Source organism: Gasterosteus aculeatus, chromosome 2, assembly GCF_964276395.1.
Source record: "Gasterosteus aculeatus chromosome 2, fGasAcu3.hap1.1, whole genome shotgun sequence".
Classification (NCBI taxonomy): Eukaryota; Metazoa; Chordata; class Actinopteri; order Perciformes; family Gasterosteidae; genus Gasterosteus; species Gasterosteus aculeatus.
In genome coordinates this window covers 18345705-18364828 of record NC_135689.1, presented here as the reverse complement: position 1 = coordinate 18364828, position 19124 = coordinate 18345705, and the positions used below count along the sequence as shown (strand labels likewise).

Sequence of the window (19124 nt, the reverse complement as noted above, 5' to 3'; positions counted from 1 at the left end):
AGAGGCCTTGCAGACTGCGGGGGAGACAAGAGGCCTCTCCTGCAGTAATGGGGGGGCTGTGGAAAAGGGTGGAGTGGAGGGGGAGAGACAGAGTAGGGGGGGGGGCACCTATCCAACAGCAAGCGCCTCCTGCAGCTCAAACTGCCTCGCTACACACACACGATTTGCACAGTACAAAAAATGATTCATGGAAGAAGAAAAAAAGGAGATGATGAGAGGGGGGCAAAGAGAAAAGGGGAGGGGACGAGACCCGTGGCCTATTGTTAAAACAGGGAGGTCATTCGTCACGGCGGCGATGCCAAAAAGACGAGGACACGTGAGACGGGAGGCGGCACCGGGATAAAGACGAGACATCGAGGAGGAGTTTCCACCAATACGAGCGGCGTCTTGAGCTGCACTCTGGGCTATTATCCTGTTTAAGATGTGAATCAAACTTTCTAGGATATTCCATGAGTAGAGCTGGTGACATCACCACCTTCACCATCATCATCATCATCTCACTGGAGAGAGATAGCGTACTGAGGGCCTCCTCGGATATAGTGTGGGAGGGAAGGAGGGAAGTGACAGAATGAGAGAGTGTGTGTGTGTGTGTGTGTTTCCTCAGGAGTCTGCTGCGTCGGGGGGAGATATCGGTTATCTATAAACAGCTGTACATGCCACAGGTGGGGGAGAGGAAGCGCGTGGTAAAGGTGTGAGGATAGAAATGTTTTAACACCATTAGATAATTTCATTTGTTTTCAGAAACAATCAGGTCTTTAAAATAAGCTGAAAAGGGTCATTTTTAATAAAGAAAGTACAATAGGTCATGATTCAAGTGTTAAGACAGCGGCTCTTGCTTTCCAACCCGTTTCAGTGTTCCTGAACCCGTTCGGTTTGGTGCGGTTTCTCTGCCCTTGCCGATGTTTCTCCTCTTTCAGTTGGGTCCATCGGAGTTCTGCACCCCCCACCCCCCCCCCCCCCATCAGAATCATAAAGAGCCTCCACTTTGTGATTTTTTTTACACTCACTCACTATTCAGAATTAGAACTACATAATGAAAATGGGATTTATTTTGTAAATAAGAACAATGTCTTTTATGTTGGATGTCAGGCTGGATTAGAATTCTATTCCCATATATTAATGGAAACTAGTAGCTGTCTGGTTTGGATGAATGGTTCTTCTTTCGAAGAGGTTGGTGGTGATGTGCTGGATGGAGTACAAGAACCACCAATCAAACTAAGAGTCCCCGAGCAACACGTGGAAGGTTCTTCATATACAGCCTACACAGGAACAATAAATAAACAAAGGTGAATTATCCAATCCTTTTGTAAGGACTTAAGTGATCCGTGTCAAGTCCCACCTTTTTAGCCCATATTGCAATATATTTTTTGCAATATCAAACCAAAGTTGTTCCAAACCCACAATCCATTTCCTAATGAAACAAGAATGCCACATGTTTCTACCACACAGCAGTATAAAACGAGGTGAAATGTTTTAAATGGTACTTTGTTGAGAGAAAGCCGAACAGATTTTTATGGACACGAGTGCTTTGCAATGACCACTGACAGCAGGGCATCGGTCAAACATATTTTGGTGCTTCCCTGTACTGACAGCACACACACAAGTGTGTGTATATACATAACCAGCAGCAGGCCCATATGGCTTTTGGCCAGAAGGTGTCACTATGCAACAAGAAACAAGTTGCACTTAGAACATTTACTACCACATAAATGTGTATTTAACATAATAACGTACTTTACAACATGTGTCCCATACATCATGTGTTGACAGTATGCAAACAATACCACACACGCTGCAAAGGGATCAAATGCCAAATCGTTTTCGTTTTTTGTGCTCTCAACAATTATATGTTGAGATCAAACTACTTTCTGGATGGGATCATATAAAATGGCTTTAATTTTTTTTTTTTAAGTTCCTTGGCAGCAAGGTTGTGGGTCTCCGCCCCAGGATAATACATGACTTGTATTGGGAAGTCAAGTAGAGTCTTTTATTTTGAAATCTCTTAGTGTCGTCAGGCACATGCACACACGAGAGAGAGAGAGAGAGAGAGAGAGAGAGACCCACACAGAGAGAGAGAGAGAGCGACAGAGCGCGAGCGTAGTAGTGGTGTAGCTGCGTTGGCACGGCGAGTATGAGATAAGTTTCCTGGGTGAACTACGCTGGTCGGCGGCCGTTGTCGCATTCTTGGAGAAACAATATCGCCGGTGGGCGTCGAGAAGTCGCGGAGACAGTCAGCGTCGCTGGAAGAACCGGCGGATACGCACGTACTTTTGTTTTTGGGATACAGAGCAGCAGCAGCAGCAGCAGCGCGCGAGGAGGAGCAGCAGCAGGCGCGCGGCGCTGCTAGCGAAACATGAACAAGACCCACCGAGTGCCGAGCAACCGGTCACTCAGCACCGTGGAGGTGAAGAGCAAGGTAACGCTGACGTCACACGCCCAGAGTTCGTTGTCAGTTTACTTGTTATATGTGTGACCCCCCCCCTCCCTCCCTCCACCACCTCGCACGCCCTCCCGTGACGATAACTCGGCTAATTTAGCATGCTAAGTGGCTTAATGATGTGGTCGCGCGTTCCGCATCGATACGAGCTAAAGCTTGACCGGCCGGAGCGGGGCTTCCGTACGGTGACTGTCCCGCCGCCATACTTTAAACTTCCACGTTGACGTGATGCTAAGTTGTTCTGAGGAAATAGAAGTTTGAAGCGGGCGTGAAGACGGAGGTCAGCTGACGCCGTGTCGCGTGTCATCTGCCACAGACTCCCTCGCCGCTCCTTCTGGTTCCTCCTACCTGCGTGGACCCAACTCAAGTCCGGCTTCGGGCCACAACAACCGGTTTATAAGAAACGACCCCGGCGCGCTACGTTACGTCACGTCACTTTGTACAGCCTCTTCCCAAACCAAACCGGCGCAGTCCAGGGTCATTTGAGATGTTTGGTCTAACCACTACTCGTGTCCAAATGCGGGCACTTACCAGAAACGGGCCCGGGGCCTGCTTCGCTCCCCCCACTCATAGTTCATGTAACCTAATTCGCCTTCGTGCTCAGATTGACTGTATTGTCCAGGTTGGCAGTGGATCATAGATCATCTTTTGTCAGCGTCGGGCAACAGTAACGACAACACTTGGTCCTTCTCTTCAGCGCGCCTGCCCTAAGAGTTTCCTCTCACATTGATCCGGCCGGACCACGGCGATCACCATCTCTCTGGTCAGCGTTGTGGGAACGTGTGGTTGATCAGACATAGAGCTACACTCACATCACAGAGTCACCCGTGGTAGCTCGTCCACGTGGAACGACAGACTCTCGTATGTGGTTTTAAGAACGAGCTGGCTACCAGAACAGTGTGCACTTATCAAACACTGCCTCAAATCTCAGGTGGCCTTCAGTGATTCCAAATTATGGCTGCATTGGCTTATCACCACGTCTCCGCCAGTGTGCAGTTCCGCTCCTGCCGTGTCCACGTCTCTCACATGTGTGCATTCCTTGTGTGCTCCGTCCCAGTTTGGTGCAGAGTTTCGTCGGTTCTCGCTGGAGCGCTCGAAACCGGGCCGCTTCGATGAGTTCTACGGCCTCCTGCAGCACGTGCATCACATCCCCAACGTGGAGCTGTTGGTGGGCTACGCCGACGTCCACGGCGACCTGCTGCCCATCAACAATGATGATAACTACCACAAAGCCATCTCAACCGCCAGCCCCCTGCTCAGACTGTTCCTGCAGAGGAAAGGTAAGCATGGAGGAAGTTATGGAACAAAGAGTGATCGTTTACTGATCTGATGGATACACAAACAAGTGTTCCGCTATCCTTGAGGGGTGCAGCTCAGTTATGCATGACGAGCTTTTGAGCAGTGAAATTAGCTTTGTTTATTCTATCTAGATAAGCGCAAAGTGAAAAGGTGAGAATGACCACGGTATCAGATTACCTTTTCAGTTCTTCAGGCGGATTGCTGCTTGTGTGTTTTGTCCTCGTGGAGCTGTTATCACCCCCGTGCTCTGGCTGTGTTGTCTGGTGTCCCATTCTGACCCAAATAGCTAACGGCCAGAAACCTTGCTGGGAAGCAGTATTTGTTTCCAAAGGCAATCTCTCTGCCCCGTCTCCCCGAACACCACCAGTCAAGCCGCCCAGGGGGTTCTTCTCCGATTAGGATATCCTGTTTCTTTTGTGTGCCTGGAATTTGCGGTTGTCGTAATATTTGCTCATGACTTGCTATTTATTCTTTGCACGTGTTGAAGTATTAATGCAAACTTGTTTCTGTCGGACGACATGTGTAAAAGAACTACTGAACTACTTGAATTCATTTTTGAAGTGCACCTAATGAGTTGCGGAGGGTGACCTGCTGAATGCTGGGAGGACCCCCGGGGGGGGGGGTGCGGGCCGGCGCATGTTGGGCGGCGCGCTCTGTTGTGTTTAAGCTGTCTCGCTGTGCCATACGACCCTATAGAATCTAAGCCACTTTGTCAGGGGGGAGATTAGTGGGGTCACTCTGCAGCGCTGCATGGGACCGTGTTTCAATTACACGCCACAGACGCTACCCCCACGCTGGGCTCGCTGCTGCACACACACAAAACCCATGGGAGCATGCACTCATGCAAGCAGGCAGGCTTCACAGATCAGTCAGCCACTCGCACACAGCTATATTAAACAAAGACAGAATATAAACACACAGACATAATAATGCAGCCACAGTTGCCTGTAGACCTCTCTGCCCTCTAACCCTGGATTTTCCTCCTGATTTGTCTCCGTGTGTCGATGCAGCTAATATTCCGCTTATAGATGAGTGGTTATATTTCTGCAGCTGTTATTTCCAGCCATGGCTCTGTTGGTGCACGTGGAAAGGGTCTCACAGCCGGGCAGTCTGCTCTCTTGGTTACATGAGGTCAAATTCACTGCGGACTGTTATATTGTTTTGGAGAAATGCTTTTAATGTTACTGTCCTCCCCAATCTTCGTTTGCTGTCATCAGCACAAATTACTCTGCATCTAAAGCGGCCCTTTATTCTCTTTAAGGCCTCATTTACGCAGGCAGGCGAACTCTAAACTCTCTTGTGTTGTCAGCAGCTCTGAGGTCAGGAAGTGGAGGGGTCAGACTGTCACTTATGTGCAATCCTCCCACAGTTTTCTGCTCTGCACCGCTTGGTGGTGTTTAGTGCACCACCGCGCTTCAGTCTTACGCTCACTAAGTGGCTTATAATGCCGTCACACTATGACCATGTCCCTTTTGAGAACTGAGCGATTATGTAAATGTCTTCGATGCTCCGATGTAACGTGATCGGGCATTGCGTCAGAGCAAGCGCTTCAGACGAGGCAGCGGGTGTGCGCTGAGTTTGGCGCACGTTTGCCTTCATGGAATAGTACCACAGATATCTGTGTGACATGTTTGGAGCTAATGCAAACATGTTGGGTGTCATTATTTTGGGCAGCGTGTTTTTTAGTTCACTTGAGTTCTGTTCATTCATTGATGTGCAGATGGAAGCGTTTGTGAGCGTCTGTTTACGTATTGTTTCGTTGCGGTTCTTGAATAAAGCCCACATAGTTGTTGTTGTTGTTTATGCACCAACGCTACATCACTGACCAGCCATTAACGCCGCACTGTTCCCTGCTGAGCAACGGAGTGCGTGTTGCTGTCTGCGTGTGGACCACCAGACTCTGTCTCTGCCGCTCATGTCGAACTTCAGCACTCGGCGATATAACTCGACAGCACCGGGGACCCTCACTCCCCGCCGCCCCGTTTGCCAGCGACCTGCTGATGATCATCGAGCCGGCGGTGAGGAGTCCACTGTTTACTGGTTGTCATGGCAGCCGTGAAGAGGCCTGTTCATTGTCGGATTAATATTGCATGGGGCTGATGGGAGCCGCAAAGCATGCTGGGAGCAGTATTGCTTGCATTTGAAAACAGACTGTCTTAAAGGGACAGTCCACCCTAAAATAAGAAGTACACGTAATTCGCCATTACTTGTAGTGCTAGTGCTGGATTGTGTTGGTGTCAGCTGGGAGATACCGGCCTTCTTGTCAAAATTGATTTCAAATCTCCCAAAGCTGCACGGTACAAACTAAACCGTTGTCTTTTTCCATAAATCATGCCCGGGTTACTAAAGATAACCCACAGGCAATGTTGTGAGTGGTTTCGGATTGAAACTACATCTGCCAGCTATATCCCGGCGCCCAAGGAAGCGTGCATTGACTCACGGACTCAAAGACGTACCACTGAGCTACCTAACATTAGAGCTCAAGCGAGAAGGGCACTGGTAATGTTTACGTCTCTGTTGCGGGTCCATGAGGAGAGGCACGCTTCCTCCTGCGCGGTCGTCTGGTTGGCAGGACACGGTACGAGCGTCTTTCGTGTGTGGGGTTTGGAAGGAAATAGTTCCTTCATTAGAAAGGTTTATTAAGTCTTAAGATTATCTTGTGTTACTGGGTTAGGATTCTCTTGAAGGTGGAGTAATAAAGAAGCCAGACATCGGCATCTCCCACAACAAAAATCAAGATTTATTAGCATTATAAGTAACCGGGTCAAAAAGTGTTTTGGATGTGAACTGCTTATTTTTAAAAGGTTTTTTTCTTGTCGCCTAATCTGTCATTTGGATGTGTCTGGTGTCCTCATGTAATTGTAGCTTCTTTAAGTAGAGACGCACAAACCCACTGGATCAGAATCAGTAGAATGGGAACGACTCACCGTGCAAGCAGAACATTAGATGAGTCTGTTGTGGTCATTAGTCAGCGGGTGATGAAAAAGTGGCCAACTTATTATTATCGATGTTTCTTTTTAAAGCTGCTACGAGGAATTCAATCATTTTGTGTCTTTTTCTTTTGGCCCATGTGGATAAAGGCATACGGGTTGAAGCAGTGGAGCCCTGTAGGTCACCTCTGGTTCCGCTGTAGAATGATCAATAGTAAACTGAGACTGTTCCCCAACCATTGAACGGTTCCTCATCATTTAAATGTAATACTTTTGCCGTCACATCAGCGATGTGGACGCTGAGCGACTCGCCGGGTTTGTGTTCGTTTTGCTGTAAACATGCTCGTCGGAAGTGATGTCGTATTTGCCTGCATCGTTCGTCCAGAACGTTCTCACCCACACGCAGTTTCTGGGTTTGTAAGCAGCCTCTCTCAGGGCGTGGGTTTGTTTTGTGACGTCACTCACAGCTCTCACAGTTTCTGTCCTGGGTGGACCGTACCTCCTTCCCAGTATGCAGAGGGACAGGAATGCTTTTATTTGCGTGTCCCAGTAGGGACTGCCTTCGTAATAAGTAACCAGCCCATGACTCATTCAGCCAGAGTAAAGGAAATGTACAACAAGGACAAAGTCTACCACCCTGCAAAACAAGCACTAGAGCAGGATAAACGCAATAAGCAATGTACAGAGTCTGCTGAGTAATGAAAGAAAGGTATGTGCACAGTAGAAAGGACGGGGTGAGAATGTGACGGCGTAAGGAAACCGACCCGGCATCTAGCAGTCAGAATAAGTGAAGAGACTCACTCCTGCGAGCTCGAGATGAGCGGATTCAAGCGCGAGAGATGGAGTGCTGCTGAGGGAACTTTAGGAGCATGGAGGGTGAAAATAATAGAACTCAACCACCACCGTGGCTTTGGATGTCAGGTTCTCTGCAGATAATCATTCCCCAGGATGCTGCGAGGGAACAACGGATTGATAGCAATGTGTGGAGGAGGAACATGTCTTAGGCCTAATGAGGGAGGTGCAAGGACGAAAGGGAGACCGAGTAAACGGTGCTACAGAGGGAGTAATGTATAAGGCATTGTTTAGGCAAGGCGTGTAATTAGAGCTTTGGGGAAAGCAGAGGGAGTAGTGTAAGGGTGATAGGAATGCAGCAAGAGGCTGGGAGGGAGGGGGGGGGGATAGTATTAGTGAGGGAGGAATGCATAGTGAGGCCCAAGTTGGGTGGAGGGAGGGAGAGGGAGGGAGAAAGAGAATGTGGCCAGCCCTCTGATCATGTTCGCCGGCCAGATTAGACAGGACAGGAGGCTGGACTGGAGCCTCCGCAGAGCCTTGCGCCGTCAGGTGGGGGGCGGGGAGGGGGCGATGGAGAGAGACGGGAAATGGTGAAAAGGAGAATGAGTGGAAGAAAGAAAGCAGAGAGCCGAAGCAGGGCCTGGGAAGCTAGAAAGCCTTTGGAACCTGGCTAGATGGGACAGTATGCAGCCCGCCAGGAGATGGAGAGAGGGTGGCTTAGATGGAAGAAGAAGAAGAGGGGGGGGGGGGGGGGGGTTCTGACAACTGTCATGACCGTCCATAATAAACATGAACCGGTGTGTATGTAAGATTGATCCAATGCTTTTACGCGGCCCGCTTAAATGTGGTTACTGTGTTTTTTCCGCACGGTTGAGTCACCAGTTAAACCAAAACACCGGCTGCTGGCTGTCAAACGTGTCGACTGCCACTCCTCAGAAATGGACCTGTTTGTAGTGCCAATTTAAAAGCTCAATGAAGTCCAAACCGGTGATTCTATACGCGATGGTGTGCGTGGCGCTGTGAACGCTACCAAACGGAGCGTAGCCACAAGCGTTCGGCGACTCGTGGGTGAGTGGAGAGCATGGGCGTCCTCCAGCCCGCGTGCCGCTGTGTCCTCGGGCAAGACACTGAACCCCAACGTTGCTCCTGTGTGTGGATGCTAGCTACTGATGGACAGGGGCTCATAACTAATTAAATTCATGTGTATATTTGGGGCACGTGCCGTGTTCCGCTCACCCAATACCACCTCAATCACACATAGAGAGTCCAATTTAGTTGAGGTAGTTAATGTCTTTCCGTAGCGTTATCAGCTATTGCACCAACGCACTTCCGTTGCTAAACTACGTGCGTACACTTTGGTGCGTCATCATTGTTTACCAAGTGTAAAAGTGTCTATAAATACCGCTTGGGACAAGGAGTGTGACAGGTGAATGGGTGACATACTTTAGCAGAGAATGTTGAACTTTGTACACGTGGGACTCGATGACTTCTCATAAATGCCCATAAATCGCTTCAGTTCCGTCTTAGTTCATGTCACAGGTTTTGAAAGGGCTTTGCTAGACCACGGGTACTAGATTAAGAGGAGTATATTCAGTCATTTATTTGTATTTCAATGAAACATGAAGGATGTTGACCTTGTTCATAAACATAAAACCACCCAGAGGCAGTTTTCTCCCTATTAAGTATCATTAGATGATATGAGCAGTACTCTTTTGGGTGGAGCGTGAGGGCAAACAGTGTATTTTGAACACACGTTTAATTAAACGTTCTTTCTGTGGCCCGGCTTGGTGCTCCATTTATGTTCCTGTATGTTTACCCTGGATAGCAGCGCACCGTAGTCGGCAGGTTTCAACGTGCAGTTTGCAAACACTACTGTCATTGTTTGTAGTCTTTACGTTCATGTTTTTATAAAAAACAATCTGCATTTCATCAGCTGTTGTTGAAATCGTATCTAATCTTTGAAACCCGGCTCTGAGATTCCCAACCGGTCAACTCTTATCTATGTCATGAAAGAAAAGCACGATAACTCTGGTCGGATCCCCACACTGTGTATTGTTAAGACTTTTAATGTGCCGTCACGCTGAAAGGTCTCCGTTATCGTTCCAACGTGCTCTCAACATGGACGTCTGGACACGGCGCCGCTCGGCCTTGGATTAGTGGTTTCAGCAAAAAGTCCTGATGGGTAATTGTTGACGGGACACCTCAAACGCTTCCTCTAATGCTTAAGAGATCTATGGAGATTGTAAGAACGCGTCACGTCCTCACAATGTGAAGTCCGCGGGTCGAGCGGGAAAAGCACTGGTGCGCATTCTGAGGTGGGGTTCCTACCAATGTACATCTGGGCACATCTGTCTGGTTCTAACGGCACTTGGGGCATTTTCTAAAACCTGTGAGATTGCTGTGAAGTCTTTCCTTCCTCTGGTCACGTCTAAGTGTCCGTCTTGGTGTCCATCGGCGGCCTGATCTAACTGCTGGTTGGCTGGTTTGTCTTCCAGAGCCAGACGCTGACGGCAGGACAGAGCCAGAAGCACAGGGTGCCCCAGCGCGCCCCTCCTCTTTTAAGTCCTTGTTGAGACGCATAAGACTAGACTTGGGTTTCCCGAGCACACACGGCCGCTCGGCATCCTCCTTCCTCCCTTCTTCTCCGCCGTCCTCCCCGTCTGCTAGTCCTTCCTCCCCCTCGCTTTCCCCCTGGAGGAGTAACCGAGCGGGTCTGCGCAGAAGGCCCCGTTTGTCGAACCTAGATGTAGCGACCTTGCCCCAGACTTCTCCCCGTGACCCGGTACTAACGCACACACCCCCGGGTGACCTGACCCCGTCCCTGACCCCGTCCCACCCTCAAATCCAGCCTCAGCCCCAGGCTACCTGCCCCATCCTGACTCCTGCCAGTCTGTACTTGTCATCCAGCCGCTGACCTCGGCTTGCGACGCCTTTAGTCCCGACGCTGGTCTCTAGTTGTAACAAGTCTTCTCCCTCCATCCAAGAGGGTGAGACGGAGAAGAGGGGGAGACAAAACAACACAATAGTTATTGCTATTGCTTTAAAAGTGGGTGGACCAAAGGCTCTAAAGGACAGATTAAGTGGAGGACCGAATGGCAGGGTGAGGAGGCATTGCAGGCAGGAAGGAGAGATGCGCTTATGTCAGCACAAAAGAAATTGATGGAATGGCTTCATGATGCAGAAGAGATGCAGAGAAACACACAGTGAACAGTGCTGTACATGAATGCGGACTGGAAAATAAAGTCTTTACATTCTGCTTCAACCCCGATCGTAAGCTGTGTTACTTTTTGCACGCCGTGCTGCCACATCAACGCTGGTGACTCGGATAGTGTAGATTAAGGTTCCGGTTATTCTGTTGTGACGGATGGATCCTGCCAACAGAGAATAATAAAGCAGGACAGATGAGTGTAATAGAGAATTCATGAAAGGGATCATGTGAGGAGGCCTAGAAGCAGGCGAACATTCGCAAATGAGGTCTTTTGGAATTATGAATTTAATCAGCAATTGCTCAAGTTGTCAGCTCGATCTCCCCGTCTCTCTCTCTCACACACACACACACACACACACACAAAGACTCATGCAACCAATCCCCCTCCCCTGACGGCTTTGTCTCTATCCTGGCTGTGCAAGACTCCTTCCTCTCAGCGCTCTCTTGAGGTTCGTCCCTCCTTCCTCATCTCCCGTCTTATCAGAGCCAGGAAGGTATGCTCCCCACATCAGGAATAGTAACCCTCCAAGAATGTCCTCCTTTTAAATTTGTTTTTTATTTTTACCACCTCCTCTTTCCTCTCTGTTTTCAGTTGATCTCTCTCCTGTGGTGTTCAGGTCTTTTTGTTTTTGTTTCACATCACCCCTGGTTTTTCTCCTTGACACACACAACCACCCCCCACCCCCTCCTCTACCCCCCCCCCTCCCCGCCTTCTTGTATCACTCCGTGTCAGGAACGCCGTGGCGCCTTCCATCAACAAACCCGACTGTTTCCAGAACCCTGCAGCCTTCCACGCCTCTGATCTTTCACACGTGTGTCATGTTTGGAGGCTGAAGACGGGGGTTTCCTGGCCGGCTACTGTCAAAAAAAAATTAAACCCGAGGACCTTTTTCAGAGAGCTTTTAGCCGTAGCTCTACTCAAACCCCGTTTTAAGACTCGACAGCCGACCAGCTGCAAAATAGCCGGGAAAATATGTTGTTTAAATGAAAGATCCCAATAGTCCAATAGTACAGTCGGCGGTGCTCTTGGAAGCGATAGTGGCAGGACTCCTTCAACTGGACACAAGTGTCAGGTTTCCGTGACTCAGCACCGCGCAGGGCTGTTAGCAGGAAGTGACGGATCGTTGTGTCACAAGCGAAGCCCGGGCCTCGTCGACCCGCATCATGGGAGCTGTAACGCTGTGTGAGGAGTGTAGCCGTCGCTGCGGGGAGCACGTGTGAGCACTTATGTGTGTTACACGTTTCCTTTTTAGAAACGCAAATGTTCTGTAATATTCTGGTCTATTAGTAATATGCAAAAATAAATGAAGAAAAGGGAATAATAAAAAGAAAAAAAAGGATCTAACATCAAATAAAAAAATACAATAAATAGTAAAATACTAATTCTCTCTCTCTATATATATATATATATATATATATATATATATATATATATTATTTATATATATATATATATTATATATATATATATATATATATATTATTTATATATATATATATATTATATATATTATTTATATATATATATATTATATATATAATATATATATATATATATGAGAGGGAATTAACCGCTGCACGGCAGTTGTGCGCTAATGCTTCTCTTAATGCGATGGAGATGCATCACTCCCCCCTGTGAGTGCTCTGCTTGTTGGTCATATACTACAGAGGGGACAGTGTTTCCCCTTGGTTTACAACTTCTGGGGGGCTGTAGTAGTCGGGCAAATGGTCCAGCCGGGGGTTAGGTTAGGCTATATATATTTTTAATAATTTAAAAAAATTGCACCCTTTTTCAGGGGGTGGGGAGGGCCCACCCCCTGTTACAATGGTTGGGGAAACACTGGGGGATCGAGCGGTCGTCGCGTGTGACGATGTGCGCTGCGTCGTCATTTTCTGCCTCGCTTCCTTTTTGCTCCTCGCTGGCTATTCAAAGTGTGGGAAGTCAAAGCAGCCTCTGCATAGTTGGAATGCCAAGCCTGTGCGCATCCGTGGCAAGCGCCACGCAGGGCTGGATGGGGGAACGGGTGGAGAGGGGTTGTGTGCTTTTATTAGGGGTCTGCGACCTACGCCTGCAGCGCGGGCCTGACACACTGCAGGCGTGTCCTGTCAGAGGGATGAAGACTGTGTAGTGAACATCAGGCCTGCAGTACATCATCACTTCCCTTTTAGGGGGGAGAACATTCCCTCGTCTGGCGTTCAGTCAAACAGGTTTGAACCGATAATGATGTGCTGAAGAGTTGCTTGTCGAATAAACAAAAGCGCTGCTCTATGAAAAGCGATTCACAGCCACAAGATCACCATCGGTGCTCGTTTTTGGGGGAAAAATCTGGGTCTTACACGAGGAGACGAACAGGAAAATGCATAACCGCTGTTTTAAAGCTGGTTTCTGTTGTTATGATGTCACTTGGTCGACTTTTGGCTTCGTCTCTCCAACTGCGTATTTTGACAGCCTTTACACTGCTTACTATAAAGTAATTATTCCTCCTCCTCCTTGTATGAGTTGTAATAAACAACAATGAACACACTAGTTCCTTCCATTGCCCATAAAGAGGAAACTTTTGGTTGACATTTCCGGCCTTTCACAAAGACTCAGTCCTTTGTTTATGGACAAAAACATAAGGTTTATGTCATCCAGAGTTTGGGGTAGTGTTTTCCGTTGTGTCAATAAAATGTGGGAACTACATTAAGGTCATTTGTAGCGCACCAAATGGGGAACTACCTTTTTTGTAGCCTATTCCACTCTAACGAGCTATAATGCAGCTTCTCACTGCGCTGCTCATGAGCGCTCAGGCAACCTCGCTGACCACACATCAACCTCATAAGTGTGTGTGCAAAGCAACACCTGCTGCTGTGGTCAGGAAGACACATGCATGTGCCATTTGCTGCCAGGACTCAGTACTGTGTTTCTGTGTGTGTCCCCGTAGTGGCCATCCTTCTCTGCTCAATAAGGCTTTTGTGCGTGTGTGTGTGTGTTTGAGAGAGACAGTCATCTCTACGCCCTTTTTTTATTATTACTATTGCATAACGCTCTGACGGCGGCGTGCGGGTCAGCGGTTTGAACAGGTACAGAGCGTGAGAGGATCAAACTTGTGTTTTGGCATTTTTGCCCTCATGGTTTGTATGAAGCTATTGTTGCTCCGTGTTTGTGTGTGTGTGCCCATAAGGTCAGGTGTGTGTATATACTAGACCCGTGCCTCATGGGAACCGAAACACGAGACCGCCGCTCGTCCTCGGGACAGTTGATCCTTTGTTTTAGTTTTAAAGATGGAGACGGGAGTGGTGGGGCGCGTACCCGCCATAACCCGAGAGCCGGGCAATCTTCATCGGGCCCCCGAATGAAAGTTTTCACAGATTATACACACACAACACACACACACACACACACACTCCCTCTCAGACGGAAGAGACGAACCTCAAAGAGAAGTGTTCAGTGCGGCTAGTCTGAGTTTTATTCATAGAGCCCTTTCATCTAAAAATAGAGTGAACAAAGTGCTGTGAAAAAGTTGAGGGCATATTCACAAGAAAGGGTGTTGAAAATAACTCCAGAAATAGACAAACAAGAAAGTGAGTCACAGAAATGTTAATGTTTAGCTTTGTGCATTATGCTGGTTAACTATTACCGAACCAAGGTCCAGGTTCTCCCTCCGTCACCGCCAGCCTTTGGTCTAATTTTAATATCTGCCGCCTGGGTTAAAGTCTGAAGCAGTGTGACTCACGCCTCCTAAAAACCGGAAAAGAAGGAAAAATAAAGGGGGACAGCTGGTTATCTGTCCCTCATCTGTGCCTGGATCCTTAAAGTAGAAGCACCAGTTCGAGCTCACTCTCTGTCGGAGGGTCGTTAACGGGGGGGTTGGGTAGACTTTTATAACTAAACTTCATTATTAAAAGGAAGAACGTTTACGAGAGAACGGATCAGATTGAAGAACGTTTGTCGGAAGAAATGCGTAAATATGACGGCTTATACAAGCCGTCATTGGCGGGTTGGATTCACGGAGGGAGATCGCCGCAAACGCCGGTTTGCCGGTCAAGGGGAACAAAGTTGTGGAGGAAAATACGGGACAAATGTGTCCGCGATGAAAAGCAGCAGTGTCGATGCATAAAGTCTATGATAAATAAATAAACAAACCAACAACTTCCACACACAAAGACGTCTTCAACAAAAACCCGTTACTCCGCCTGTTGTTCTGGCGGTGAATAGCTCTGCAACACACGCAAGACTTTTAGAACCATGAATTGAAACGAGTGCGTCAACACGACGGTACGTAAAGACGCAGACGCGTGCGCCAGCCTGAAGGCTTTGGGTTTGGCTGTCATTGGGATCCGGGGGTCGTGTGCGTGTGCGTGTGTTGGCGCCATGCAGCGATGCCTCAGGCTGAGAGATCAAGCGTTATTCATTCTCCTGGAAGGACGTGATGCAACAGATTGTCAGCCTTGATGTGCAGTTAGCCTGCTGGGATGTTAACGGGACATGAACCCTCTTTTGTTCATTCACATCCTCATTTACATTTCTCTTTTTTTTTTTTTTTTCTTTCTGTCTCCATGCATCGTTGTCCTCTCTCCCCACGTCACTTGTCTCTACTTCCCTGTTTCTTTTTGTTCCGCAGAAGAAGCCGACTACACGTTTGGTACCAACTCGCTGACCAGGAAGAAGAACACCGTGCTGTCGGCGGTTCTTTTGCGGCCCGACGCCACCAGGAAGAAACCGCCGGTGATCATCAGCCTCCCGAGGGACTTCCGGCCCGTCTCCTCCATCATCGACGTGGACATCCTGCCTGAGACGCACCGCCGCGTTCGCCTGTACAAGCACGGCCAGGAGAAGCCCCTGGGCTTCTACATTCGCGACGGCTCCAGCGTGCGGGTCACCCCTCAGGGCCTGGAGAAGGTCCCGGGGATATTCATCTCCCGCATGGTGCCCGGCGGGCTGGCGGAGAGCACCGGCCTGCTGGCGGTCAACGACGAGGTTCTGGAGGTGAACGGCATCGAGGTGGTTGGGAAATCTCTGGACCAGGTGACGGACATGATGATCGCCAACAGCCACAACCTCATCATCACCGTCAAGCCCGCCAACCAGCGGAACAATGTAGTTCGCGGCGGTGGAGGAGGAGGCGGAGGCGGCACGGCGTCCGGTAGCTCAGGGCGGTCGTCGGACAGCGGCGCCAGCTACTACGGCTACTCGTCGCACGGCGGGGTCGGTGCCGCGGCTCCCGCGCCGTCGCACATCATCCAGAACTTCCCCGTCGGGGAGCTGGAGAGCGAGGAGGAGGACGACGAGGACCTGGTGATCGAGGTGGGCGGCGAGGCCGAGTCCGCGGGGCGCGACCCGGCCGACTACACCGACTACGGGATGCCCTCGCTGCCCCGCTACGAGCCCCACCTCAACCTCCGCACCCCCTCCGCCCTCTCCGTCAACGGCGCCGCGCTGGCCAGCGGCAGCAGCGGGCCGCCGAGCAACGCCAACTCCACCACACCGTCCCCAGACAGAGCGGCTGAGATGCGCAGTCTGGAGGAGGACGGGACGGTCATCACTCTGTAAGAGGGGCCGGACGCACGCGACTAAACACTGGAAACCAGAGAGGCAAACGTTATCCACACGCACACGCACACACACACGCACACACACACACACGGGAGTCATGGTAACCAGCTCGGGAGCATCCTGCACCATCATGAATACGACTGTAGCAGAGCAGCAGAGCGTGTGCTCTTTGGATCTCTTGTCACTGACGGCAGACGTGCGAGTTCTTCCTTAGATCACGCGATGGACGCTCGTCTACATGCCAATAACCGCCCATGTGTGCCATAGCGATGCCCCCCCCACACACCCACACACCCCGCCCCAGGCCTGCAGGCACAGAAATGTTGGACAAAAAGAGTGTAGCAGAAGTGTAATTGGATGCCGCCTCATGCTCTTTTCTGAACCACTGTAAGCACTTGTTTTGCACCTGGAAGATTTTGTTACGCTGAGCTTCCACAGGAGGGCAGAGAGGAGACGCCACATCCTTGTTGTCAGTCCCTTGAATAGATGAAGCTTTAACAAGTCATCCCCACCTCATAACAACACACACTGAAGTAGTGCTTTTGTTGACAATCTGTGGCTGTTTCTTCCCCTTTTTCTCCATTTAGTTTTGCTTTGTCACCCAACCGTGACCTCCTCCCCCAGTGACCAGTACAGTAATGTCCTGGTTTCTATGTGAGGAAAAAGCACCTAGAAAGAAAAACTCTTGTTCGTTTTGGCTCAGATGCTTTTAACTGCCCCCCCCCCCCCCTTTTTTTACTCACTGCGTCAATAACTGACAATGAAAGGTTGTATATTTGCGATCTTTCCTTGGGGGGCAACTACTCTTTTCATAATCTCTCATGCCTGTTTTATATTGAACAAAAATAGTATGACATATTTCTGTTTCCTCTTATTCTTTTACACCATACAAGTGACCGTATGACCAGTTTCCATCTGACCAGCAGGAAGTCCCCCGACCGGAAACGGGACGTCTCGTACTGAATCTCCCTCCTGCTTTTCCTTCACATTGCCTTCCCTCTACTCCTCTGCGACAAGGGCTATTTCCCCTGCTGTACGTACTTTTTAATATTCTTCTTCCTCTCTGGACCGCGACGCGACACACCTCATCGGTACGTTCATCTCTCTCTCGCCAGTCGGATGGTTCACAAGACATTTGCACATGAAAAACTGTTGTCGGCAGTATTTCCGCACCGCTTCCTTCTTTGGCTTCATCACTGAGTTCAATCAATGACCCGCGAGGGGAGAATGTAACCCTGATACTTCTAAATATTGACTTTGGGCCTAAACGGCGGATCAATAGCCGCATTGTGATGTTGTTTGCAAACACAACCACAGAAATGAGTTGGTGATGCAGTCACTGACAACACGGAAACAGCCCAGAATTTATAATAAGCTCTGGTCAGATTGAGTCCTATTTTAAACAAAAACTCATTCACCACCGGGTTTGATGAAGGCGAGGCAGGGCGGGGTGCCTCGCCTTCATCTGTTTGCTATCCAAAGCTTTCCGTAACAACTTTGTAACAAAACATCCTCTCAGAAGCCTCGACTAAGGGATTAGGTCCAAATTTGACCCGCAACTTCTTCCCAGGTGCCGCTTTTAATGTGGGATTCTTGCACTTTTAATTAATTTGCCCATGAAGACGCTCAGATATGCTTCTGATCCAATGAAACATTCTCTACAGGAAGAGGCAATTCTCGCACGGTTTTAGTTCTTAAAGCGGATCCATAACATTTATTGGAAATGTATATCTATATCTATAGAGATGTATATATCCATTAACCTCACATGGTGCTGCCAACTGCTTCCCTGAAGTGAGAGCAGGCACGTTTCAGCATTTGCGCTGTTGTTAAAAATGATGCTCCTGACTAGCGTGGCTTTTATCTCACTGGCTGAAACGTGGTGGGCACACACACACACACACACCCCCCCCCCCCCCAGAGTAATGTTTATTGGCTTCATGTGACCCCCTGTGCACTTGTAATGAGACACGTCCACACGTACCACCATCACACTAATGTCCATCCTTTGGTAGTTCTGATTTATTGCTTGAATACCCAATGATCTTATCTGACGGTGAATATCGATGAGTGTAAACTATGTGCACCCACTATTGTATTTCAAGCTGCATGTGTACGGTCTTGTCTTTCACGGTACACAAGAGCACTGCCGGGACTTTTGACTTCCGACATGAAATGGTTGTGAATGGTACTGAATGGAAGACTTAGAAATCAATGTTAATTTATTTTCCTAATTTCTGACTTTACCACATAGACACTGGGATTGTAACCACAGCGGCATTGTTATTTATTCTCTAATCATGCATCTGCATATTTTCTTCCTTTTGAACACATTTTATGACTTTTATTTTTATAACTGCTATGTTTTTCTGTAATTGTTTTGGTTGTTAATCTCTCGTAGATGTTATTTCCCAATAGGAGACTATTTTAGTAGGTGATTCTACTATTCTGGATGAAGCAACGGAGAGTCTGTGCAAAATGTGACACTACTATTTTGTTTTTGTTCTCCCATACTGTGAATTATCAATATTATTTTGTGGGAGAGGAACCATTGTATTAGCACAACCTCAAAACAGGCTACTTGCTTTGCTCGGAGTACGATTTATTTTTAATTTTTAAAGTGACCGAGCAATGATTTTTGTTCGCCAGATAAATCCAATGGTATAGATTTGTAAAGAGGATTGTCAGTATTTTCATATCGACGATATATACGATGTACATTTTTATCACCTTTAATGAAATGTTTTTAAAAATCAACTGGAGAATTATGAATAAATAGATGTACACCTGTAATTGCTGATTGTAGGAGCTGGATGAAATAAACTAATGTGTAGCAATATTAATGGTTTCTGGTCTGCCTGCTGTCAGCTGTGAATTAAAAGCTTATTGTAGCAGCAATTTGTCCAAAGACTCAAAACTAAA

General features: G+C 48.4%; 1 protein-coding gene across 1 annotated transcript; it reads left to right on the top strand.

The window, feature by feature from the left end:
- Positions 1-1977: 1977 nt before the first annotated feature.
- pard6b (par-6 partitioning defective 6 homolog beta (C. elegans)) lies at positions 1978-19041 on the top strand. The gene is made up of 3 exons (XM_040193935.2): positions 1978-2416; positions 3495-3717; positions 15271-19041. The coding sequence occupies exons 1-3, from the start codon at positions 2354-2356 to the stop codon at positions 16197-16199; spliced, it is 1215 nt and encodes a 404-aa protein (XP_040049869.2). The 5' UTR covers positions 1978-2353; the 3' UTR covers positions 16200-19041.
- The last annotated feature ends 83 nt before the right edge of the window (positions 19042-19124 follow it).